This window comes from Melozone crissalis, unplaced genomic scaffold, assembly GCF_028551555.1.
Source record: "Melozone crissalis strain CALT ecotype California unplaced genomic scaffold, PUWL_Pcris_2 ptg000081l_1, whole genome shotgun sequence".
Taxonomy (NCBI): Eukaryota; Metazoa; Chordata; class Aves; order Passeriformes; family Passerellidae; genus Melozone; species Melozone crissalis.
In genome coordinates, this window is record NW_026535858.1 from 1,752,666 (window position 1) to 1,779,826 (window position 27,161).

The following is a 27,161-nucleotide window of genomic DNA, read 5'->3' on the forward strand; positions in this document are numbered from 1 at the left end:
TAAATTGTCTGGTGTGCAGTATCAGCTCACTGCTGCCCACAGTGACAGCTGTGCTCACCTAACTGCAGAGAGAGATGAACTAAAAAAAGCATTTCAGTTGGGAAGGCCCACGGAATAGAACCAACCTAACAGCCTCTATTCTCCCAGTAACTGAGTGACTCCGTGTGGATGACTAATGGAATTACATGCTAACTTCACATCCAAGGAAACAGGTCTACAAACATACTGATGATGGTCATTAAACTATTAAAGTCTTGCGCCCTTATTTCTAAATTCAGGAAATGTAGAGATTAAAAAACTACCTAGGTTAAGCAAATACTTGTATTTCATTCAACCTTTTATGTTACCTTCTGCTACATCGAAACCTTGAAATTTTACAGGCTGAGCATAGTTGACCATTGTTGATAAATATGGATGTATATTGGTTGTGGCACCTACATATTTGTAAGATGCCATCCACGCTTGTTCATCTTCCACAGTTACTAAACCCTGGAAACACATTAAAAAGAACAATCACAATTCTGTCTGTAAACACTGCTGCTGCGTTTTTCAAAGGTGGGACAAAATCATAGCCAAATCTGCAGAAGGTTAAAGACAGTGCAAATTAATACAGGAAAAGTGGAAGTTTAGTGTCACAAGTTAAAATTTATTTCCTTGCTGATATAAGACTGTCAATGTTATAGGATGCATGCAAGAGGGCTGATGATAGAAAAGCTCCTAAGCAGTGGGTAAATATTACATGAAGTTAGTAGGGTAACACTGAGATAAAAGATAAATATTCCAACAGCCTGAACAATGCTGGGAGGTAATGATCCATCTTTGTCAAATAAATTCCAAAACCTGTGATCTAATATGCATTTTCTGATAGAAACTGTGTGTACTTGGCACTCAGAAGAACTTCCTCACCATGAAAACACACATGGGTTCCACTATTAATCTTTCCTAACAGAAGCAAACAAAAATATAGGAACCACAGCCTTCACTGGACAAACAGGTGTCACAAGACAAGAGACAAGTTCCTATTCTTACCCACTTCAACTGATAAAATCCTGAATCCATCACCTATATAAATATGCACTTTATTTGTAACTGAACTTAGAGTTTCCTACAAGTATCTCATCTGCTAGAAACCCACATCAGGAGGCATTTCTTAACTGGCTCTCCCTGTCCAGTATTTGCCTTTCCCTAAACCAGTCTGAAACACATTCTTTTCACTGAAATTAAAAAAGAAACAAAATTCTGTCAAGCTAAACAATCTCTGCAAATTCATCATGTTTTACCCACACATGCATCTTTGGTTGTTCTCCTACTAAAAAATGTGCCTGTAGGCTGGCAGTGACCTTCTGCTGGGAAGTACCAAGTGTGTTCCAACACTCAGAGTGCAGCTCAGTGTTTGGCAGAAGCTCTCCCCATCACTACTCAGGAAATACAGCAAGAGGAAGCTGGCCCAGGCCCTTTCTGGGCCTGGAGGAAATGCAGCTCACAGACCCTGCACCGCTGCAGCTCTTTCACTCCCTGAGGGGCAGAGCAAAGGAGAAGTGAGCCCACTTACCGGAGTGATGGACCTCTGCCTGCCAGGCAGGGCAGGCACATCCCAAGAATGAAACCCATGTGAACTGGAACCACTTATGCCTTGCTGTGAGATGATTATAGTCAAAGGAACACAATTTTGTGGCTGCACAGAGTGACTGAGCTAGCAGAATGAGTCCAGGTACACATTGCTGTATGTGCATTTTGGACTGAATTACACTTCCAGCAGCCCATGAAATCAAACTGACACCACATTTTAATGCTGATCATCAGGGCTCAACCCAACTGCTTTTCAGAAACGTTCACACTGAGGTTTCACAGATGTGATCCCAAGATATGCCCACTGCACATCCCTGTGTTAGTAGAAATCAGGCTTTTTTCTTTGTTACTAGGTCAATAGCTGGTTATAGAGCTTAGGTCAAATTCAGGCCAGATTTACCCACTGAAACCAGTTCTTTTCAGTGTCTTAACTTCTGAAAGGCCATGAACTCAGGCAGAACTGAGCACCCACCTCCTAAAACCCAGGGCTCTTAAAGTGCCTGCTTTGACTGCTCAGAACAGCAAATCTCATTTCACTGCCTTGATCCATCCACACCTCCAGGCAAAGGAGCCCCAGGGAAAAGGGAGCCCCAGGGACTGTGATGCCTCAGTGCCAGGCAATGGCACCCTGCAGGTGCAGCCCTGTGACTGCATCACTGGCACTGCCTCAAAGACAAGGTACCAGACATTGGTGCTATCTTACTCCCTTGCAGACCCCTAATTTTTACAGTAGGGCTATACTCTGCACTGTTCACAACTTTAAAACTGTGAGGTAAGAAAAGGCAAGGAGGGAATGTTTCCTAAAGTCTGCAGAAACAAAGGAATGCACAGGAGCCTTGTAGGGGATAGAGAAGACAAGGGGGAAAGTGGATCTCCATGTCATTTACACCTCCCTACCCTCAAGAAAAGGAGCAGAACTCACTTAGAAAACAACACAGACTGAAAGAAAGTGTGGTTATGAACAGGAGCAGCTTGGATGAGAGAAGAGGAGAAGGAGGAGAAGAGTGGAAAGAGGTGGGAAGAGTCTTACAGAAAGGATTCCTGGGAGAAGATAAATGCAAAAGTCCCAAGGGAAAGCAAAAGGAAGAAAGAGAGAGGAAAACAAAGTGCAGTCAGGGTAAGGGCAGAGGGCAGAATCAAGCAGGGATGACAGATCTCAGCACCACTCAGAGAACAGGTTTCCCAGTGCATGAGATCAGATACTCCTAGGCAGGCAAAGGTCATGCACTCCTGTCTGTCCCAGGTTTCTGACAGCCCTGACCCCAGTGTAAAAGCACAGCAGAAGAAACCCTAGAGGACCAAAGGAGGTAGAGTCACTGTCAAAAATAGGTGTGGTGAAAACTGAGCATAAAATTGTTAAACCACTGAGAATGCATGGTGAGTAATATGCAGGTTATATATAAAGCAATAAAATAAACTACATTACATCCTGTGTCACCTTTTTATTGTTTTCTTGCTCAGAATCTTCAACGGCCTGAGGGAAAGAAAATATATATACATTACCCAAAGAAAAAGCAATAGGAAACACTCACAGTAAGGAGGAAAAAATCCTCAAAAAACGAATGCATTTAGCAAAATGTAAACCCTTTTCCACCTTCCTGCAAGGCTCATCTGTTCCATATACTTTCAAAAATTTGTATCGGTTCCAAATTTGGGTACACAAGATCTGAAACTCAGCCATGGGAACAGGATGAAGCATGCAGACAGTTAAACCAGAGCTATCACTAGATGCTGGGCACAGGAAGCTTCAGAGAAGAATGAAAGAATAACACACCCAGATAAAGATACCACAATAAAGATCATCTGATCTGCATGTGCAAACTGCCAGGCCCTGAAAGCTGAGGGTAAAGAGTGCTGTAAACTGTGCTTGACATGTCCACAGTGGAGAAGGCCTGTCCCAGGATGTTATGTGCAATGCAGCAGCCTGGGGCCTGCCTTCAATTAAAAGCTACTGAGAATCTCAGGTAAATGCTGCCTGGCACTGAGCGTGCATTCCTGCAGAGTAAAGATCAAGGCACTGATCAGCAGAGGAGCAGAGAAGTTACCCAAGGACACGTGCTGAGGATGAGTGACTAGTCTGGAAACAAACAAAAATCCTCAAAACAATAACGACACCTACAAAAAACCCCCATCCAACCAAAACAGCCCAAAACATTCAGGGAGTCAAGGAGCAGTGACTCAGGAAATGCAAAGAAGTGCAATGGCACTGCAGTGGGAGGATCCACAAGAGCTGAGGAAGCCAAGTTGATGACAGAAGATACCCAGAGACAGGTCTGATGGCTCTGGGGCTGCTGCACACACACTGCTGCTTTCCACTCCTACACTTCTGTCTGCAGAAACATCCAAAGGAAGGCAAGGAGGAGGGAAGAAGTGGCCAGAACACCGGAGAGGCAGAGGAACACGATCTGCTGAGGTACCTCAGCCCTCACAGGTGGGCTGTGCTCTGCAGCCAGCAGCACGAATGCCTCCAGAGCAGCTTACTCTGAATTCCAGATCTGGATCTAGTTACCATCAATAACATCCAAGTGACTGATGGCTGCAATGGTCAGGTGTGAGTGGAATACAGAGAACCTTCCCCTGTCTGCCAGCCTGACAGAGCCCCCTCTGGCACACCTCCCTGGGAATTACTGCCCTGTTCTGCCCCCATGCTGTAGGAGGAAGAGAGAACCCACCCAAGGGTTAACCACGCAACATGCTGCAGGAGAACCCTGCAGTGAGCACACAGAGTGCAGCCCTGCCAAAGGACTGCTGAGCAAGGAAGCTCATGTTCCACCTCTCACTGGGACTCTGCACCTGAGGTGCAAAGTGAAACACAGAGGCTGGAGCAGGGAGCTGTTTGCTGCCTTTAACTGGGATTTCTGATTAAATCCTCCACTGTACACTGCTCCCCACACCCTGATTCTGCTTCCTCAGTGAGTGCAAATCCCACCTGAGCAAGGGGAGAGTGGTTCTGGCTACAAAGCTGTGTGTTCTCATGAACCTGAAGGTGAAGGGCACCTGGTGAAGATCTCAGGTTGGAGTCTTGTGACAAGCGCTCTGATGTCTCCACAAAGCAGAGTGCCTTTTGCAACAGCCCCCATAGAAAGTTTTCATAACAATATATATATGAAAGAAGCAATCCCACCTTTTTGACACTGATGGCAACAGCTTCTTTTTGACTGTAATCATCTACAAGGTCACTTCCAAACTTGTACTCAGGATGAGCTTCCTCCTCCTGGTCAGCTGCACAGAAAACAAAAAGGATCAGTGCAAAACCACAGCAGCTGCTGTTTTCTTTGCAAGGCATGAAACAAATGACAGCTGAATTCACAGGTCTGAGTGTGGCATTTCTTAAAAACAGGAATAAAATCCAGAGTATTAGATTTCTAAGAGTTAGGTAACTGTTTCCAAGTGCAGTAAACTACAGCTAAGGCCTCAGATGGTTCATAAGAGAAATTTTATTTGCTGTATCTTTGAAGGAATCAGTATTTTGCCTAGGTGTAAAAACAAAAGCCATTAGCCTTGGGAAATAACAAGAACTGGTGACAGAGTTCTTTAAATAAAGATCTAAGAAGATGCCAGTGGCCAGGCTTGAGTGCATTGTCAGGCTCCTTTTGTGCCCCTCTACAGGGAATTGTTCTCATCTGCTTTTAGGGTGATTTCCATTAGAACCTACAGTACTCAAAGCTAAAAACTAAAGGGGAAAGAAAAAGTCAAATAAATGAGGAGCAGGTGGAGGCTAAAGGTGGGACATTCACTGTGACACAGGGCACAGGCCATGCTTCAGACACTGGCAGGTGGGGTGTGATTTACACCTTCTGAAGGTGCACATTTAAATCACACCCTGAATACATGGCCACATCACTGGCTCAGAGCTGCACATTTACACTGAGGATAACTGAGGTCTGGCAAGAAAAATCCTTCCCCTCATTTCGTCCTTATACAGTATAATGCAGTAATCCCCTCTGATGCTGACCCAAGTGTTAAACACAGTGACAATATGTGTTCTCAAAGCAAAGATCACAACTTCTTAGCCTCTGCCTCTCAGAATGAAAGTCTGATTTGGCTGGTGGTCTAACACAACTTCTGACCAGTGAATGGAAGGTGAAATTGTCTGGGGTGGGGTGGCCAGGCTGGGGTCTGTACAGATGGCCCTGCACTGAGCCCAGAGCTGCTGCTGCTGCTGCTGCTGCCACAGAGCACAGGCACGAGGGAAGGGAGCACCCAGCCCAGGGATCTGCCACAGGCCTCCAGGAAATTCCTCCAGGAAATCCTCACCACTTTCTATTTCCTCTTCGTTATCATCCTCCAGGATATTTACAGGAGCAGCAGTTTCCCCAGCCTCCATCATCTTCTTCAGAGCATCAAGCTGTTCTGTTAATATGAAAAATGAAATTAAATTAGTCGTGATATGAACAGTTTGTAGCACAAAGAAATACAAGAGAACCATCACAAATGATTCCCTGTTCCTCAGATCATTCTGTTTAATGACTCCTCTGGCTTTTCAGATGGTAATAAAATTTTACAGAGTAAGTAGCACCAATAAATATAGATTGCTGTTAGATCTGAAAAGTGGCCAGCAGTAAGGGCTGTGCCCAAAGCTCACTGAAATGAAGGGAAATACTTCACAGGAGCACAGAATCAGGTTGGGAAAGGCCTCTGAGGCTGCATCCAAGCTGTGCCTGAAGCACCAGCTCTGTCAGGCAGCGTGGCTGAGTGCCACAGCAGCCTTTCCTTAACCTCCTGCAGGGACAGGGACTCCCCACCTCTCTGGGCAGCCCATCCCAATGTCTAACCACCCTGCTGGGAAGAAATTCCCCTGAATTCCCATAGACTACAAAGGTCTCTGGAGCAAGCACATTGCTCCCTCACAGGATAAACAGGCAGCTGCCCCTTCAGCGTTTGATCCCTGCACATGGGGGCACAGTGCTTGGGTTTCCAGCTGTGCTCCCATGGGCATTCAGGCACACAGGAGGGGCACAGCCAGGTATGCCTGCAGCCAGTGCAAGGCCTGGGGGTTCCTCTTGGGATGGAGAAAGAGCAGGGTTTATCATTGCAGCCACACTGGGAATTAATACAGCAACATTATTGTTACTGGAAGGAGGTAAACATCACAACTGGCAACAACAGCAAGAGGAGCAATTTGAAATTCCATTTCACTTCGTGCTTATCCTGGAAGAACACAGCAATGCAAACAGACTGGTGTTGGCAGAGCTGACAGGAGATTCTATCTGCCTCATATTTCAGCTCGAGCAGCAGTGTGATAAAAGTCCCAGGATTACATTTCTGGGGCTGCCTGTGCTGTGCAGCATGCTGATATCAAGGCCTAGACTGGCACTCACACGAAACACAAGGGCAAACCAAATGTTATTTACATGTAACTCCTATTCTTCCAGCACCAAAGTACAAACAATCTGGAAACTTTGGGAACAAAGTCTGTTTGCAGAGATCTGGACTTTTGTTTAATTAGTATTTGACAAACGTTACTTACTCTTTTCTACTTCAGGTTTCAGCCTTTTATTCTTTATGAGAATCTTTCTTTTGAGGTCATTGGGAGATGGTAGGGCTTTACCTTGTTCAAGCTGTAAAACAATTCAAAGAAAATGCTCAGTAATAACGACAGCCCTTTGGCCTCCCTGTCCCTGTCTGGATCTGGATTTTAGGGCAGGAACACCGAGGGGCAGTGAAGGAGCAGTGGCACCTCAGGCACACCCAGCAGGCTGTGTGACTGCAGCTCACAGCCTGCTCCCCTCCTCCCCTGCGCTGGGGGAAGCTGTGCTCAGCTGAAGGGGCTGCAGAAGCCAGCACTCAGCTCTCCAGCCTGTGCTGGGGGAAGCTGTGCTCAGCTGAAGGGGCTGCAGAAGCCAGCACTCAGCTCTCCAGCCTGTGCTGGGGGAAGCTGTGCTCAGCTGAAGGGGCTGCAGAAGCCAGCACTCAGCTCTCCAGCCTGTGCTGGGGGAAGCTGTGCTCAGCTGAAGGGGCTGCAGAAGCCAGCACTCAGCTCTCCAGCCTGTGCTGGGGGAAGCTGTGCTCAGCTGAAGGGGCTGCAGAAGCCAGCACTCAGCTCTCCAGCCTGTGCTGGGGGAAGCTGTGCTCAGCTGAAGGGGCTGCAGAAGCCAGCACTCAGCTCTCCAGCCTGTGCTGGGGGAAGCTGTGCTCAGCTGAAGGGGCTGCAGAAGCCAGCACTCAGCTCTCCAGCCTGTGCTGGGGGAAGCTGTGCTCAGCTGAAGGGGCTGCAGAAGCCAGCACTCAGCTCTCCAGCCTGTGCTGGGGGAAGCTGTGCTCAGCTGAAGGGGCTGCAGAAGCCAGCACTCAGCTCTCCAGCCTGTGCTGGGGGAAGCTGTGCTCAGCTGAAGGGGCTGCAGAAGCCAGCACTCAGCTCTCCAGCCTGTGCTGGGGGAAGCTGTGCTCAGCTGAAGGGGCTGCAGAAGCCAGCACTCAGCTCTCCAGCCTGTGCTGGGGGAAGCTGTGCTCAGCTGAAGGGGCTGCAGAAGCCAGCACTCAGCTCTCCAGCCTGTGCTGGGGGAAGCTGTGCTCAGCTGAAGGGGCTGCAGAAGCCAGCACTCAGCTCTCCAGCCTGTGCTGGGGGAAGCTGTGCTCAGCTGAAGGGGCTGCAGAAGCCAGCACTCAGCTCTCCAGCCTGTGCTGGGGGAAGCTGTGCTCAGCTGAAGGGGCTGCAGAAGCCAGCACTCAGCTCTCCAGCCTGTGCTGGGGGAAGCTGTGCTCAGCTGAAGGGGCTGCAGAAGCCAGCACTCAGCTCTCCAGCCTGTGCTGGGGGAAGCTGTGCTCAGCTGAAGGGGCTGCAGAAGCCAGCACTCAGCTCTCCAGCCTGTGCTGGGGGAAGCTGTGCTCAGCTGAAGGGGCTGCAGAAGCCAGCACTCAGCTCTCCAGCCTGCGCTGGGGGAAGCTGTGCTCAGCTGAAGGGGCTGCAGAAGCCAGCACTCAGCTCTCCAGCCTGTGCTGGGGGAAGCTGCACTGCTCTGAATGTTTTCCCACCTCTCCTGCCTGGCAGAGGGTGTGGATGTGACCTGCACTCCTCTCAGAGGCATTCCTGCTTTCCCTCCCTCCCTGGCTCAGCCTGTTATCATCTGATCTCTAAATAAGTCACCTGCTCTGGTCCCCTGGAGCTGCAGAACCCACCTGGAGACTGGAAACGGACTGGCACTGGGGCATGGAAAACTACCAGTGCTCAGCTAGGAAATGGGGACTGGTTTTGCCAGCAGGGTCACAAATTCAGTACTTCTCAAAGGCAAAGGGGACACACACATACACACACAAGGAAGTAGTAATAAAAGTTCCAGTTTGGGGAAGGAGAAAAAATACTATTCAGAAAAGAGGAAAAGTAAAAAATCCTCTGATTTAAGCCCCATCACATCACTGAGGCTAAGAAACAGAGATCTGGGTAAGGTGATTAGCACCCTCCCCAGCTCAGGCTTGCTAGGAATGTTACCCAGGGAGTTGCTGGGTGACCCACAAGGATCACTGAGCCCAGCTCTCCAGTGAATGGCCCATAGAGAGATTGAACCCACAACCTGGCATTCTTAGCACCATAACAGACTGGGGTTTCCAGAGAAGCCTAAATGATACAGGAGCAGAAGGTGTTTCCATGAATAGTGACCATTCTTAGAAGAACTACTGAGACACTCTGATCCCTTAATCACAATCCGAGCTAGAGAGAAGCAGCACGAATTGAAACCAAATAGAAAACCACCACATCAACCCAGCCCCAAGGGAATGGGTGGAAACCTCCTGGAGGGAGGGCAGGGGTCCTGCCCAGCACCCAGGCAGGCTGGATGAGCTGGCTGGGTGAGCACACCTGCTCCTGGCAGCGCCGGGGCTGGAGCCGCACGGGGTGTGAAATGGAACTCCGCTAGGTGTCAGTGCTGCAGAGCTGCAGAGCCCATCTCTGCCGGGCCGCATTCCCGCACAGGGCCACCCTCGCATGCCCCTCGGGACGAACATTTGCTGTTACTCCAAAGCAAATCTGCTCCAGCCAAGTGCCCAGCCTCCCCTAGCCTGCCTCCCTCAGGCCCTGGCCAGGTTCTCAGCTCCAAGACCTTGCCAAGAGCTGCTCCTGCCATCCCTGCAGCGTTTGTGAGCAGCTGGGACTGAACCCACCCACAGGAGGGGAGGACACAGAACACAGGGAGCTCAGCTTTGTTAAACACACCCAGGGATGGTGACCCCACCACCTCCCCGGGCAGCCATTCCAGTGAAAAATTTTTCCTAAAAATATTTTAGGATGAAAAGTCATCTCTTTTAAATAAAACTAATACAAAAAACATAGAGAGACTGGCACATAACATACTGGATGCGTTTCTAGAGGCTGCTTCAACAGGAGATCTCCAAAAAGGTCTTCACAGTATTTTGACATCTTGTACTGTTGATATTTGCTGGAAAAGATTATGCCAGTTAATTTTTAAATGTAAAAAAGAAATCACTATCACTCAGCACAAAAGAATAATGCTAAGTAATGGAGACATCCCAAATTATATACTGCCCACTTTGTTTCAACTGAGAAGTATTACTTCACTGTAATTATACTGTCAATAAAAGTCTATTATTTGACATAGATGAATTTAACAAGACTAAAAAAGTAGAATAACTGAATCTCACACAGCTAATGCAACATCCAACTACATTTCACAGCTTTATCACAGATAAAAATTTTGCCACTATTAAGCTACATAAAGATTGATGAGTATATTAAGTGACATTCAGTATGCCTGCATACCCCCCCCCCCCAGTTTTCAAGTATCATATCATAGCATTTTAAGCTATATCATCTTGCTCAGACAGAGCACAATTTAAAAATTACAGTGGGCACTACACACCTGCAGTGATTTTCAAATGAAAGAATGACAGGGTACTCTGATGTAACAAATGCTGTTTCCTTAATGGCTTGAATTACATCCTGCAAAAAAGCAGCAACAGGATACAAGTCAGAATGGATCAAATTAAAAAGATAATCAAAGGGGTTTTTTATTATCCACCCCACCCTGAGAAACACAGGGATGTCTTAAATGTGCAAATGGAGAGAGAGGCAGAAACCCCTGTGTTCTGATGCCCCCACAGCCTCGCTGTCCCTGCAGCAGGATGGCACCTCCACCCACAGCCATCAGTGGGGAACTCCCACTCCCGCAGGAACTCCTGCCCCTCCAGGCCCTTTCCACAGTGAGGAACTCCTCAGACAACAGAGGTGTTTACTCCGGGGTGCAAAGGGCCCCAGGGTGTGAGGGAGTGGGGCAAGAGCGGCCAGCCTGCTCCCTGCAGGCTCTGTGGAAGGCAGAGGGAGCACAGGGTGGGTGGCGCAGGTCAGGAAAGAGCCCCAGAGCCTGGGCCGGAATCCCTGCCCCCACAGTGCATCCCACAGGAGCAGCAGCCCAGGGAGGAGGGGAGGCTGTCCTGCCTGGCCTCCCCTGGGCTTTGCTGCCAGCTGCAGAGGTGTTACCTTGAAAAGGATGTCTGTGCACATTGCTTTCCCATGGGTTATTATGGGCTCCTGGTCTTCACCTTTGCCATCCCAACAGTCCAGCTCTACACACCTGAGGATCCAAGGAAAATAAACACAGCGTTTTATTCCAGGTGAGCTACCTGGGACATGTTTTAGCAGTGATGGTCAGAACAATAAGCTGCAAATCAGTTTTGGGCATTGCACAACTCTTTCTAAGCTGTCCATGTGCTATTTCTATAACTTTGGCTATACCACTGTAAATATGGCATGTGTGAGTCAGTACATTCTCATCTGGACAATAATGTCTTTAGCACTGAGCCACTCTTCTTATTCTCATTCTATTAAGTCAATTAGTAGAAATTAAGCAGGAAATCATGAACTTCCTGATTCTCATTAACATATAAACTTTGTCACTACAAAGCAGAGAGCCCTCTGAAATTCTCCAGCTGTCATTCTGAGATCAAACTTCTGCTAACTTTCTCACAAACTCTCCTTATATCAATTTCTACATTCCTCTGCCTGGAGGAATGCTTTTGTGAGAAAAATAAGATTCTTAAACAAACACAAGTTTTCCTTTGCCACACCAACACATTTACACATTCGATTGTACAAGATAGCAACACCAAGGTACATTATGCAGTATTTTAAAGCATTAGATTCACAAAAATGGATTATGTCCTGCTTCCAACCTGCATCCAGCCAAAAGCACTTGTCTGTACATCTCCACTGAAGACTTGCCCCCAAACTGCCTGCCTGTTAGATAGGTATTGTGGGAGGAGCTGATGAAGTAGTGAGCCAGAGGATGGTCCATCTCCTGGTACAGCTCCAAGCGGTCCAGGAACACGGGGGCATTCTCATCTGACATCAGGTACCTGCAGAAGCCATCACTGGAGATGACACCTGCAGGGACAGGGAGCCACGGTGAGTCACTGCCAGCAGCACAGGGTGCACAGCACCCACACCACCTCCAGAGCAGGGATCCAGCCCAGAACCTGCTAGTGACACAGGTTCCTGCAAGCAAGGAGCTCTCCCCCTCCCCTGCTCCAGGCTGCAAAATGTGCCATTATGTTCCAGATTTACACAGGTTCCTGCAAGCATTCAGCTCTGCCCTTCCCCTGCTCCAGGCTGCAAAATGTGCCATTATGTTCCAGATTTACACAGGTTCCTGCAGGCATTCAGCTCTGCCCTTCCCCTGCTCCAGGCTGCAAAATGTGCCATTATGTTCCAGATTTACACAGGTTCCTGCAAGCATTCAGCTCTGCCCTTCCCCTGCTCCAGGCTGCAAAATGTGCCATTATGTTCCAGATTTACACAGGTTCCTGCAGGCATTCAGCTCTGCCCTTCCCCTGCTCCAGGCTGCCCAGCACCTGGTGCCAAATGTGCCATTGTGTCCCAGATTAAAACCAGGTGCCCACCAGCTCCACCCCTGAGTCTAGCACTCATCAGCAGCAGAGCTAAGGCACAGAAGGAGGTGCAGAAGGCAAACAGGCAGTGACATCTCCTCAGAACAGTCCCACAGTTCTGATCTCTGGGAGTTCTGCAGTCATGGAGCAGGTTTCTGTGCCCCTTCCTGCCCCCTGTCACAGCCAGCCCTGTGCCACATCACTGTCACCCAGCTCCCCACTGACACACACACAGGGACATGCACCTGAGAACCTCTGCAGTGCTTCATTCACAAAATGTACCACACCTTCATTAGGGAAATCTACAATACCTTCCATTTACTGTTTGAAATACATGCTCATACCTTTGTAAATGAAAACAGAAACCTACAATGAACATGGCACATACAGGAATTCAGAACACAGAATTCATAATACCTCTCTTATCTGTCTGCTGGTCTATGCCTATAATAAAGTATATAAAAATACAAATTAAGGGCTAACTTTTAATGAAACCAAATTAGGAATAATTACTATGGCAATATCAGTTTTAAAGAGGCCAAGAGTCTGAAAAATGAAAATAATCTGTCATAGGGAAGAAGGGATTACTTACAAAGAGCTGCTGCAGGGAATGGTTACCTGGCACTTATTTTGGCATTGCTTTCTCTGAAGTAATTTATGAACATCCAGCTGTTTGTTGTTAAGGTAAGGTTGCAGCAGTCCTATTTTTATTTTCTTTAAGTCTATTTTTCTCTTATACAGAGAAGTGGAGTGATCCCAGTTTCCATTCTACTTCTAACTTTCTGAAAAAAAACCAAGCCTAATGGAGCTTAAATGTTCTGTGCTTGGTGTCAGCCAGGGGGGAGCTGCTCCACAATGTTTTACCCAAGTGCTCTCAGCTGATCCTGAGTATGAAGAAAAGGGGGCAAAAACCAATCTGATTTTGAAGGGGAGGTGTTTTTCCAGCGGAGCAGTGTCCTGGCCCAGCACCCTCCACAAGTGCTTGTCCCCACGCCACAGGCACTGCAAACTCCCTTTGAAATGCCTGAATGCTTCAGAACAAACTCCCCAAATGCCCAAACCAGTGAACCCTGAACTCCCTCCCCCTTTACCTTTCCTCTTCAAGTCTTCATCTGGCTCATATGTCTCAATTATCTGCATTGCTCTTTTTGTGTCATAGAAGGGAAACAAAATTTCATTGAGCCGAGGATCTCGCTGATGCTGAGGTGAGAAAACAAGGGAATTCAGCAAAACAAGACAGTGCATGGCTACCACACAGAGCATTTCATTACTGCAGATGAGAAAGAAAGAAGTGGACATTTTAAAAAAAAGAAAAAAAAGCAGCCCTATAATTTACAGATTGTTCAACAGCAACTTCAGCATCAGACAGAAAATGAATTTATCTTTCATAAGAAACCTAGGCAGCTTGATCACAAAAATAGTTTTTAAAAAGAAAAATCGAATGCAATCATGTAACTGGTCTTACTCTTGCTTATTCATGAAAATAATGACTGCACATGGAATCTGTGCAAATGAGATGTAGAAAACAAATAGCTAATGTCCCTTTGTAAATTCTCTCTCTCTTCCTTTTTTTTGCAAAGACTTGACTGGTGGCACTGTAATCACCTCTGCAAAAATGCAAGTCTTACACAATATCTACAGCTAAAGCAAAAAAATAAAATACAGCTAAAAAAAAATAAAGCTGTACTGTAAATACAGAATTAGAAATTTGAGTTTAGAAATGCGCAAGTACTGGATGATTATTTGTGAATCGTGGAAACATCATGTTTTAACTATTCAAAAACCAGCACAGGTTCTTGGAGTAAATGTGCACACAGCATATTTACACAGAATTTCACAGCATCATCTCTTAATTCACAATACTTTACAATATTAGGATTTAATAATATATGTCATGTTTAGGTACAATTTAGCAGTGATTTCTAATAGACTAATAAAAATCAGAATTTGTATGTTTTCACTTTGCAGCATGCTATGTAACTTTGGTTTTTGCTCCATGCTGGATTAGAGCTGCACACTGTGTGCCTGATTCTCCATTAAAAGAAAATAAAACCAGAATTAACAGAATAGTGGCATGGAAGCAGATGCAACACAACAAAGAAATAAATATGACTGTGAAAACACTCTATTCCCCCAGAAGGTGCACAGTTTCCAAGCTTTAGTTTCAGCAGAATCCAGAGATGCAAGAGGCCACCCCCATACTGGCAGTCCCTAATTTGGAGTGACAGGATGGTGTTGGCATGGCTTACACAGCACTATCAGCATTTGCTGTAATTCCTTATGTGGAAAGTTTTTAATAATTTTTTTTTCCCATAAGAAAAGTAATATCCAATCCAATCCAATCTAATCTCTTTTCTTACAACCAATCCATTGGTGCATGTGCTTAATTAACTCCAAGAAATTACAACCAATGCCAAGTCAATCATGCAGTTAGGGAGGGATGTTTCAGGGGATGCCACTGGCACTGTGCAGCACCTAAACACAGCAGGGTTATCCAGAGGGGCTGTGGGGATGCCCAGAACACTCAGACAAACACCACAGGCTGTGGGGATGCCCAGAACACTCACACCAAACACCACAGGCTGTGGGGATGCCCAGAACACTCACACCAAACACCACAGGCTGTGGGGATGCTCAGAACACTCAGACAAACACCACAGGCTGTGGGGATGCCCAGAACACTCAGACAAACACCACAGGCTGTGGGGATGCTCAGGAACACTCACACCAAACACCACAGGCTGTGGGGATGCCCAGAACACTCAGACAAACACCACAGGCTGTGGGGATGCTCAGAACACTCACACCAAACACCACAGGCTGTGGGGATGCCCAGAACACTCACACCAAACACCACAGGCTGTGGGGATGCTCAGAACACTCACACCAAACACCACAGGCTGTGGGGATGCCCAGAACACTCACACCAAACACCACAGGCTGTGGGGATGCCCAGAACACTCACACCAAACACCACAGGCTGTGGGGATGCTCAGAACACTCAGACAAACACCACAGGCTGTGGGGATGCCCAGAACACTCACACAAAACACCACAGGCTGTGGGGATGCCCAGAACACTCACACCAAACACCACAGGCTGTGGGGATGCCCAGAACACTCACACCAAACACCACAGGCTGTGGGGATGCCCAGAACACTCACACCAAACACCACAGGCTGTGGGGATGCTCAGAACACTCACACCAAACACCACAGGCTGTGGGGATGCTCAGAACACTCACACCAAACACCACAGGCTGTGGGGATGCTCAGGAACACTCAGACAAACACCACAGGCTGTGGGGATGCCCAGCACACTCACACCAAACACCACAGGCTGTGGGGATGCTCAGGAACACTCACACCAAACACCACAGGCTGTGGGGATGCTCAGAACACTCACACCAAACACCACAGGCTGTGGGGATGCCCAGAACACTCAGACAAACACCACAGGCTGTGGGGATGCCCAGAACACTCACACCAAACACCACAGGCTGTGGGGATGCCCAGAACACTCACACCAAACACCACAGGCTGTGGGGATGCCCAGAACACTCACACCAAACACCACAGGCTGTGGGGATGCCCAGAACACTCACACCAAACACCACAGGCTGTGGGGATGCTCAGGAACACTCACACCAAACACCACAGGCTGTGGGGATGCCCAGAACACTCACACCAAACACCACAGGCTGTGGGGATGCTCAGGAACACTCAGACAAACACCACAGGCTGTGGGGATGCCCAGCACACTCACACCAAACACCACAGGCTGTGGGGATGCTCAGGAACACTCACACCAAACACCACAGGCTGTGGGGATGCTCAGGAACACTCACACCAAACACCACAGGCTGTGGGGATGCCCAGCACACTCACACCAAACACCACAGGCTGTGGGGATGCCCAGAACACTCACACCAAACACCACAGGCTGTGGGGATGCCCAGAACACTCACACCAAACACCACAGGCTGTGGGGATGCCCAGAACACTCACACCAAACACCACAGGCTGTGGGGATGCCCAGAACACTCACACCAAACACCACAGGCTGTGGGGATGCTCAGGAACACTCACACCAAACACCACAGGCTGTGGGGATGCCCAGAACACTCACACCAAACACCACAGGCTGTGGGGATGCTCAGGAACACTCAGACAAACACCACAGGCTGTGGGGATGCCCAGAACACTCACACCAAACACCACAGGCTGTGGGGATGCCCAGAACACTCACACCAAACACCACAGGCTGTGGGGATGCTCAGGAACACTCACACCAAACACCACAGGCTGTGGGGATGCTCAGGAACACTCACACCAAACACCACAGGCTGTGGGGATGCCCAGCACACTCACACCAAACACCACAGGCTGTGGGGATGCCCAGAACACTCACACCAAACACCACAGGCTGTGGGGATGCTCAGGAACACTCACACCAAACACCACAGGCTGTGGGGATGCCCAGAACACTCACACCAAACACCACAGGCTGTGGGGATGCCCAGAACACTCACACCAAACACCAAAGGCTGTGGGGATGCTCAGAACACTCACACCAAACACCACAGGCTGTGGGGATGCCCAGAACACTCACACCAAACACCACAGGCTGTGGGGATGCTCAGGAACACTCACACCAAACACCACAGGCTGTGGGGATGCCCAGAACACTCACACCAAACACCACAGGCTTTGGGGATGCTCAGGAACACTCAGACAAACACCACAGGCTGTGGGGATGCCCAGAACACTCAGACAAACACCACAGGCTGTGGGGATGCTCAGAACACTCAGACAAACACCACAGGCTGTGGGGATGCCCAGAACACTCACACCAAACACCACAGGCTGTGGGGATGCCCAGAACACTCACACCAAACACCACAGGCTGTGGGGATGCCCAGAACACTCACACCAAACACCACAGGCTGTGGGGATGCTCAGGAACACTCACACCAAACACCACAGGCTGTGGGGATGCTCAGAACACTCAGACAAACACCACAGGCTGTGGGGATGCCCAGAACACTCACACCAAACACCACAGGCTGTGGGGATGCCCAGAACACTCACACCAAACACCACAGGCTGTGGGGATGCTCAGGAACACTCAGACAAACACCACAGAGAGCAGATGAAAGCAGGACACAACAACACCACCACAACATGGCATGCAACAGCTCCAGGGTGACAAATGACAAGGCTTTACACCCCTAGTGACAATACAGCACCTCAGAAAATGGTCAGAAACAGTGGGGATGGCTCTGTGCTCAAGAAAAGGGCTCTTCCCCACTCACTTGCTTCTACAGTTAGTAATGAGTAAACAGAAGAATATAAATGGGGTAAAGCAAAATGCCTCCTCTTGAGAAGAAGTCCCAGAGTTATCAGAAGGAGCTGAGAGCAAAATATTCTTGCAGTAGCAGCGATCACTGTTCATCATTGATCCTCCAGTGGAACAGAAGGGTATCCTTATTTTCACTTTGTTTAAAATATAAAGTTGGCAACTGATAAAGATCTACTTTAAAAAGTTCTCTATTGTCTTTTGGGGAAATGTTCTGTACCCTAGAGCTTGGTGGCACAGGGAACCTGTGTTTTGTTTTCACCAGAACTTGAAGTGTGAAATTTCATATCAAGAGGTAAGACCCCCCAGGATTGATTGTGCATGTGCAACAAGGCTGTGTTTGGCTGTTCTGGTTACCCTGCCACACAGGGCACCCTGTTCTGGTTACCCTGGGCACCCCTACACCGGGCACTCCCAGGCAGGTGGGGGTGAGCTGACTGAAAACAGGGGAGAAAGGGGGCCCAGAGGGTTTGCAGAGAGAGCAAAGCTCACCCAGCCCCCCCAGCAGCTGGGAGTGGGCACAGCCTGAGACACACAGCCCTGCAAAGGTGCTCAAAGCAGTTCTGCCTAAAAGCAGCACTGCCCTGGGCTGCAGAGAAGGGCCTTCTGGGGAGATGGACAGCTGGGGCATGCAAAGAGGGACTGGGAAGGGGGGAGGAAGCCAGGAACTGGGAATAGAAAAGGATCTCTCCATACCTCCCTCCCAAAAGAATGGATGAGCACTGGTCAGACTACTGAAAATTCCATTTTAACTGCTACTTGCCTTGTTATTTTATTGCTGTAAATGAACTGCAGAAGAAAATCTGAATAGTAGTGATTTCAGTCCCTTTTCTACTACATTTCCTCTTTTTTTCCTCCCAAAATTTGACTTGAAAACCAGGAGATCTATACAAAATGCTCAGTGCATGACAACAATTAAGTTTCTAAAAACTTCCCAGAAGCTTTAATAGTGAAACACAATTAAATCATCTGTCAGCCAGCAGCATTTAAAAGTCAAACAGAGGCAGGAGTCTGGAAAAAGTCCAGGAAAGCTGCTCACTCTCCTCTCATCCCCAGGCACACACCCTCGTGCTCTCTTAAAAACCCATAACACTCAGAGCTTCTGCAGCATGCCTTGGAGGTTACTGCACAATAATTTAAGCTAAAGAGTCTCATGAAGAGCTGCTGTGCCAAGTGACTCCCCTCTCCTATGTAATGGCAATAACCTTTTGATATTGCCAGCATTAGACACCACTGCTAATTGCAGGGCTGGCCAGCAGCCAAGGGACAGAAGTGATCCCTGCAGGAGGCACATCCTGGGTCCTTTTGTGCCTTTCAAATTATGGCCAAAACTTTAAACTCTGCTTGGAGGCCAAAAGACCTCCAACACAGACCAAAGGCACTGCTTTCAGTCACCAGAATAAATGTCCTCCCCTAGAAAAAACACTGGAGCAATTCATCCCAGCTCTGGTCCTGCTCCAAAGGGGCCCACCACAGGATTTCCAACTGCAAAATGCATTTTGTCAATACGGATGCAGTCAACAAGATGCACCTTTCCCCAATACTACCTATAAATTTCCCCAATACTACCTATATTTCCCTATATAAAATAATGTTTCTAATTCTGTAAAAAGATCTGCTAAAGTCACACAAAATTGAGAGCACAGCAGCTCAATCTTAATTTTTCAGTTACTGGGGTTCTTACAAATGCTGGCAGCTTTTCTTCAGAAGTCTGGGCTTCAAGGAACTAAACTTTAATTTAAAACAATTACAGATCAATTTTAAAATGAATATAAAACAGTAATTTACCTGACAATGAAGAGTGACACTAAAAAATCCAAAGCTGGATGTCTCACAGCAGTAAGATTAAGCCTTGCCAGTAGATAGGAACTAAGGCCCCAAATATGTAACCCCAATTATGTAATCAAGCTGCTAATCTTCTCTCTCTCTCTTTTCTTTTTGAATACCCTTTCTACAAGTAATTCAGATTAATTTGAATACCCTTTCTACAAGAAATTCAGGTTTACCAAAGAGTAAGGTACATGTTCTATGCTGAAAAATAAAATTATATTCTAAATTTGATATATAGGCAACTTACAGCTTGGCTCTTCAGACTGAAGTATCCAATAAACAAACATGTATATATACAAACATATATAAAATTGAACTGTAAGTAGTAAAACAATTTTAGATGGAGAGATTTTTTTTGGTAATGCACCTAAAAACGTCACATAGTGAGGCTGGCAGCTTCCCATGTTCAGGATGACAGTAATCTGCTGGTACAGCACCTACTGGGATGTGTTTGCTTTCCATGGGTGTGCTCTTGTCAAATCCACATACTGCATTTACTGCTAAAATGAGTAAAAGTTTTCTATAACTTCCTGTGCTTTAGGAACAGAAAAGAACCAAGACCACACTGTTTATTGAACTACTTCACACACTCATGATGCTTTTAAGAAATACTAAATACTTCTGCCAACAACTGCATTCTGGAAATACAGCAATAAAAATATTTCCTCCTATTCTGCACACACGGTATTTTAAAAATCATATACAAACTCTTAAAATATCCTCTTAGCTCTTAGTTGTGTAACAGATTGAAATACTGCTGCTGAGGAGGATGAAATCCCTGTTTATAAACACCTACTTCAGTTTTTCTACTGTTCTAGAAGGACTAGTAGATGGATTTAGCTGGGGCTACAGGTGAAACAACTGCAATGCAACGCTGGGTGTATTTCAGTGCAATGAAGAGCACAAACAGCACAAACCACACAGGACTCACACCACCACACAGGCACAGGTAACCAGGAGGGGCAGCTGCAGAGAGCAGGGCGGCACAAGGGCCGGGCTGATTTAGCCCCTGGGTGTGCCCCAGGGGAGATCAGCAGGTCAGAAGCACACAGGGGCACGGGGCATGCAATGGGAAGCTGGAGGAAGCCACTGCAGACACACTGGGGTGGGAGTTAATGTATGAAAAAGCTTACTTCATTTAGAAAGCTCACTAATTGGTCTACCGTTAAATAATCAGTTTTGTCTCCATTGCTGAAAAGGAATTTATTAGAGAATGTGAGTTGTTGTACACGATGCTACAGTAGGTATGATTTACATGTTGACATTGCTGACACTTAAAAACCACCTGCTATTTTCTACTTGAATGTAGCTGTATAATCTCAACATGAACAGGCACAGAAAACATGCTAACTGTCTATCAGTACCTCCCACAACAGATCTGCCTACCCCTGAACAACACCACAACATAAAACAACATGTAAGTCCTCCAGCTGAGAATAAATTTAGTGAAGAAATTTTTCAAACTGCAAATTTCTTACTTAATTTAATTAGTTCACATACTGTGTTAATCACCTAAAGGAGCCAGTTAAAATTACAGTAGTTAGTAAAGCCAATGCAAAAAAAAAAGGGTTCCAGGTGTTTCCTTTAACTCATGTAAAGGTTGCTCTGAAATACAGAGTGAACTTTTACATTAACAGTCTGAGGAGGGAGGAAGGGGTAAAACACAGACTGGAGCTTGTTCTAAAGTACTGCTGATGCTACTAGGACTCAAGGGTAGATAAATTTTACAGTGTTCTGTCACTATTAGTTATGGACTAAAAATACACAAAATGTCTCTAAAGCAAGATTATATGAAATTTGAACTTACATCTTCTTAAAGAGGTCCTCTATGTCAGTTCGGGGACAAATCTTTTGGGTAAGCTCATAAAATTTCTCATAAGTAAAAGCTGCAGGCTCAATTTCATCATTCTGCAATGAAATACAAAGGTACATTTACCCAGACAAGAGAGCTTATGTGCTCTTTTCCCAAGAGAATACCTTATATCAGAAAAAAGCAACTGCGAAATGGTTTAGCTCCTTCCCAAGTTTAAATTTACCCAGTTTCTTTTGTATTCTCTCAAAGTAATTCTGAGTTCATCTTTACCGTAGATTTGTTAGATGTGCTTGTATTCTACCCTCAGTAATTACTAACAGTAATTCTACATAAACACAGAGCTGGAAAACAATCTATTTCTCTTCTGAAGCTTAAAAAAAACCCAAAAACCAACCCAAACCCAAAAAGTTCAAGCCATCCCCTCTCTGGGGCTCCCACTGCAAGTGGGACAGAGCTGGAGAGCAGCTCTGCGGAGGAGGGGAGCAAAGGGCAGGAGGAGTCCCAGAAATCCAACAGAACAATCTATTACACGCATACTTTGTGCTCATATACTTAGCATAAATGAACAAAAGGTGGTTTGTGACAGCAAAGAAGGGAAGCCTCCTCTAGGAGGTTTAAGGACCTCTGTGTCATCCAGATTTAATTACATTTTGGCTCTAGTAAACAACCTCCAGCGATTAGTAAGTCACACGCAATAGGCACGCTTTTTGTGATGCAAATGGCTTCGATTACAGCTACAAACGTGAATGAGTCATTCCCTTATTAGTACACAAAAGCACTTATTCACAGCCACTAAGTACCTTTCCGCTGGGAAGACCCAATTCCTTCAGTGCCTGAAAGATCACTTTTTCTGTTTTACCTGATGCAAACGTTCTGGTTATGCTAAAACAAAAAACAGTGGAGAGAAAAAAAGAAACAACAGAGAAATGTCAGTCATTTTTAAACAATCATCTCTCACTGCCAGCACTTTCCTCTGGCTCCGGCTGATGAATGGAAGCAGCTCCAAGCAGGAGTGCAGTGGGAGGATGCTCTGAGCTGCCCTGCTCTGCCTGGGAGCCATCGGAAATACACCCAATAATGAACTGCAAACAGAACAAAAGAGGGGTTTTCACCCAGGGCACTGGGGCACGGAGCCGTGCAAAGCACTCTTCTGTTTGCTCTTTTCAGCTGTGTGCTGGTACAAGTGACTGCTCACACAGCAGCAGCTTCTGCAAGGGAGGAGATTCCCTGGGTCATTCCCGGCTGGGTGCCTTCCCTTCCATGCCAGGCACTGAACTGTGTTTGTGCTGCCTTCCCTTCCATGCCAGGCACTGAACTGCATTTGTGGTGCCTTCCCTTCCATGCCAGGCATTGAACTGCGTTTGTGCTGCCTTCCCTTCCATGCCAGGCATTGAACTGCGTTTGTGCTGCCTTCCCTTCCATCCCCTGCATTGAACTGCATTCGTGCTGCCTTCCCTTCCATGCCAGGCACTGAACTGTGCCACACAAGGCAGAGGGGGCTGCTCCCAAAGGCAGCTTCCCTCCTCCTCCCTTTGCAAGCAGCTGCTGCTACCAGATCCCAGCCACAGGCAAAGCCCAATCCCTGCTGCAGTGCTCCCTGAGCTCCCAGCCATGGAGAATAACACCAAATTCCCTGTCCCAGCCGTGCTGCACAGAGACCCTCCCAGCTGGAACATTCCCGCCAAACTGATGAGCACCCTGCTCCTCCCCAAAGCACTGGTTTCACTTGCAATGAGATCAGTCCCACAGAAATGCAGCTATTTGGTGTGGTGAACAGGAGAGTGCCTATTTCTGACTCCATTTGAGAAGAGGCAGAATCATCCCTGGATCGGAAGGGGGATCCAAACCTCACAGCTCCCCTGCCTTCTGTCTGGGGCTCGAGCTGCAATGCTGTGTGTGACCCACAACCCTTGACTGTGGTGTCCTCACCTGCAGAGAGAGCCCTTCGTTCTCCAAGGCATCCAAGATGTGTCCTAACAAAAGCTGAACACTGCAAACACTCAGGGGCTGCTGGTAAGAACGTGTTGCTCTTTATCACCAAGTGAGACAAACATTTGCTGAGACTTTTAGTCAATCTCATGCATAATAAATAATTTCACTTGGCAAGAGACGTGAAACAAATTGTGGCTGCTATTTGTTGCCATAGCAATTCATGGTTGTTTTATTCTCCAAAACACTCTAAACTGCCTATGTAAATATTTTCATACTAATAAAATTAAGATCAGGAAGTGAAAATATCTAAATTATAAAAAAATATTTTAACAAAACTTAGCCATGTTTTTCTTCTTACTGGGTCCTTACAACAGTTGATTTCTATGTCCCTATTTAGGCATCTAAGTTAGCTGTTTAAATTTCACAAGCTGATAAGTACCAAGATATTTTCACTAAAATATAGACTGAGTTTAACTTTAGACACTTGTTTCTTAAAAAAATCCTCAGGCAACTATTTTTCCTGCTAATTCTAAACCACAGAGTAATGTTAGCTCTACAATTTACAACCTATTTCCAGCCCTGTAAATTTCTATGTCTTTTATAATGAATTGGACTCCAATAATAAATGTCCTGTAAAACATGTAATATTGGTGTAAGTAATTAATCAGATGTGTGCCAAGATTCCATGGCTGCAGGGAACTTACTTTTGATGCCAAATGTATTTTTTTATTTCTCAAAAGCTGATAGCAAGCACAGCAGTAATTTGTAATGACAGCAGCAGTGCAGAGAAGATTGCATGAACCAGAAAAGATTGTAAAAATACAGCGTGACACGTTCATTTTGCCAAGGCTATTGCAAATAAAACTGCTTTTCCTTCTATCAGAAGAGAGTCCATCCTAGCAGATTTACATTCATCTGGACACCCAGAGGTGTTTACTCCTCATGTTCCACCTGCACTGCTTTGGGGCTCCTGCTAACACGCCAGTCCACTTCCTCACAAATACTGAAAATCCTCCCCACCTCTGGAACTGAGGGATTTGACTCTGCTCTGCTTGCTGATGGATTAAATGACTTGTCACTTCTGACCTTCAGCACTTTCCGACCACCACCTCAAAAACCAAGCCAGCCCAGCCTGTGGAAATCAATCTTCTACCATGGCTGCCCTGAACTGATCAGCTGGGCCTGACCTGCCTGCACTGTACAGGAAATTATCTGACTCTGATTTCCAACCAACACTGAACCATTGCAACAGACTTCTTCCAGACACTCTGGAGTAATTGATATGAAACACACATAAAAAACCTCTACTTTCAAACTAACTCGGGCAAACTACTGAAAAACAGATTTAAGGTTCATTTGTCATAGTTTAGCTCTTTCTTTTATTACTATGTATTTTCATAGTTAGAACCTAAACTTGCTTGAACCCTTCTCAATGTAGTGATACAAAGGGATAATCACAGTCTGAGCAAAGCTAATTTCTAACCAGGCTCTAGATGAGCAGGTGCAACTCACTCACACAGAAAATATTTTCTACCAGCAGAAAGTTGAAGAAACCAAGAAGATTTTTTTCTTTACAAACGCTGACCTGTTTGCTCATCTGTTACAGCAGTGTTAAAATCGGAACATACAAAACATCTTACAAATGCCCTGCCTTTGCAAGAGCTGTAAATGGAATTTTAGACTCAGACTGCTAAAATTTATCAAAGCCCAAAAGGCAAAGCTGCTGCTCTCCCAAGGTTTTCACACTGCTCACTGCCAGGGTTCCCTCTCTCCCAAACACAGCACATCGACAGCATCAGACCTACACCAGAATACATTAAAACCCAAAAGTGCCTTGAGAAAATCTGTGTGCCTTTGCAACTCCCAGCTGCACAGCCAAGCAGTCAGGAATATTTATGGCATTACCACAAACAGCCTGAGGAGTGTCACCTCCTCGAGGCTCCTCACTCCCTGTGGAGTGTGAGAGACGCAAACTTGGGAGGAAACGCAAGGAGCTCGGGTTCTGCAGGTGAGGGGTTTTTCTCTTTGTGTTTTAGTGCACCTCTGTGTAAAAATGAAATACAGGTGTGAGCCTCAAAAATGTGCCACATTTCACCCAGACCAAGGTGGCCCATTCCTTGGAGCACCCAGATGCAAAGGAGATTCAGCTCCATGGAACAGCAGATCCCTTACAAATTTATAAGCAACCTTCTTTCACAATAAATTAACTGCTAGGGACTGATCTGTGTTAACCCGTAAGTAGTGCAAATTCAAATGTAAAGATTTAATACACTGGACCCAGTGAACTGGATTTTCAAGCAACAGACAGCCTGCGTACACAAATCAGGATGCTGGAGCCCAACAGAGACAATTTATGCCTCACTAAATGTGATGTAAAACATTTAAAGGCAGAAACAGTTTCAGACAAGCTAGCACACTATAAATTCATGCTGTGGAACAGGTTGTGTGTTCAAGCACAGGCATAGAGCTGCAAAGCCCCGGAAACGGATTTGTCCCTGTGGAATTGCTCCCTCCTGGTTCCCCTCCAGCTGCTGATATTCCCCATGGCACTCCTGCACAGGAGGTGCCTGGTGGCAGCTGAGGGTGAGGAGTAAGCAGGGAGCTGGCCCTGTGAGAGCTGGGAGCTGAACACACGGAGGCTGCTGGGACACTGGCAAGGTGGCACTGAGCCACCAAGCTAAAGAAGCCTGCCAAGCAGCATGGCAGGCCCTCTGTCTTTCTGCAGACTCTACAGATGCAAAATCCTCTTTTCCTCCCTTGGAAAAAAAATGTGAGGGGCCTATCTTCCAAAGTCCTCCCTCTTGCTCCCTGTGGTGAGTTCCTCTCTATGAAAACCCAGCATGCCCCAAAACTCTGCCTGGCATGGCCTTTGTGACGAGAACAGCAGCTCAGTGCATGGGCAAGGATGAGTCCTAGAGCAGGAGGGGAGCACTACTGCCCACCAGAGAGAACTGAAAACCTGTCACCTGTAACAGCTGACAGCTGAGCAGCAGGAAAGATGCTGTTCTGGCCTTGCTGTTCCCAAAACTATCACCCAACAGCTCATTTACCATGTGCACAGACCCAAACATTGTCCTGGGGGGCCTTTAAAAGCAGGAGCATTTTTGGCAGATGCATGTATGTCTCTTTTACAGGGAACTGCAGTTTAAAAGTACCTTTTTGTCCTCCACTTAACTGGCCTGCAAGCTTTTATGGCTCTTTTTTTAAAGTACTTTATCAAATTTTACAACTGAAAAACCCATCCCAGGGTTTGAGGAATGTCAGGAGAAATCTGATGCTCTTAGCTCTAAGTGACTTTGAAAACTATTAGAATACCTTTCATTACAATGGACTGCAAAAAAATATAAATTACTAGGCTGCTAAGAATTACTTGCCTATCTTACCAAGGAGGGCAGATAAGAATATCTAGTTCTGTACTTACTATTGCATATGTATTAATAATAATATTAATATTATGTTCCACTATTAAGCCACAGAATTTTATTAAAATTATAGAACTTGGAAGTGAAAAACCCTAGAGCTCCCCAATGTGCTTACCTCCGAACTGGAATTTTCCCATTGGTGTTTGTTAGAAAGGCCAGCTTCATCCAGCTGAAATTAGGAATGAAATATTTTTAAAACACTGTTTATTAAAATTGGGGTCTAGACGTTATGTTTAACTTGTTGCCATGTCTGCTAAATAGTACAAACAAATAATTGTTCTGCAATAAAAACATTTTTCTGTAACCTTCTAATGCTTGAGGCAGGGCAGTTCTTTAACTGCAAAGGCAAAAAGCAGCCCAAAAAAATCACTACAGCAATTAACACCAGTGTGAAGATGAGA

The 27,161-nt window shown here is 46.4% G+C and overlaps 1 protein-coding gene across 4 annotated transcripts in view; it reads right to left on the reverse strand.

Moving 5' to 3' along the window:
* PLCB4 (phospholipase C beta 4) overlaps positions 1-27,161 on the reverse strand; it is a 178,972-nt gene that overhangs the window by 40,071 nt on the left and 111,740 nt on the right. For all 4 annotated transcript variants that reach the window (XM_054290254.1, XM_054290255.1, XM_054290252.1 and 1 more), the window contains 13 exons: positions 26,876-26,929; positions 22,207-22,288; positions 21,401-21,501; positions 20,727-20,784; positions 13,497-13,605; positions 11,692-11,902; positions 11,000-11,093; positions 10,383-10,462; positions 9,857-9,941; positions 7,040-7,130; positions 5,827-5,922; positions 4,694-4,791; positions 348-489 (listed from right to left, as the gene is read on the reverse strand). In XM_054290254.1, coding sequence (XP_054146229.1) covers positions 348-489; positions 4,694-4,791; positions 5,827-5,922; positions 7,040-7,130; positions 9,857-9,941; positions 10,383-10,462; positions 11,000-11,093; positions 11,692-11,902; positions 13,497-13,605; positions 20,727-20,784; positions 21,401-21,501; positions 22,207-22,288; positions 26,876-26,929 — 1,301 coding nt within the window. The remainder of the gene's footprint in view (positions 1-347; positions 490-4,693; positions 4,792-5,826; positions 5,923-7,039; positions 7,131-9,856; positions 9,942-10,382; positions 10,463-10,999; positions 11,094-11,691; positions 11,903-13,496; positions 13,606-20,726; positions 20,785-21,400; positions 21,502-22,206; positions 22,289-26,875; positions 26,930-27,161) is intronic.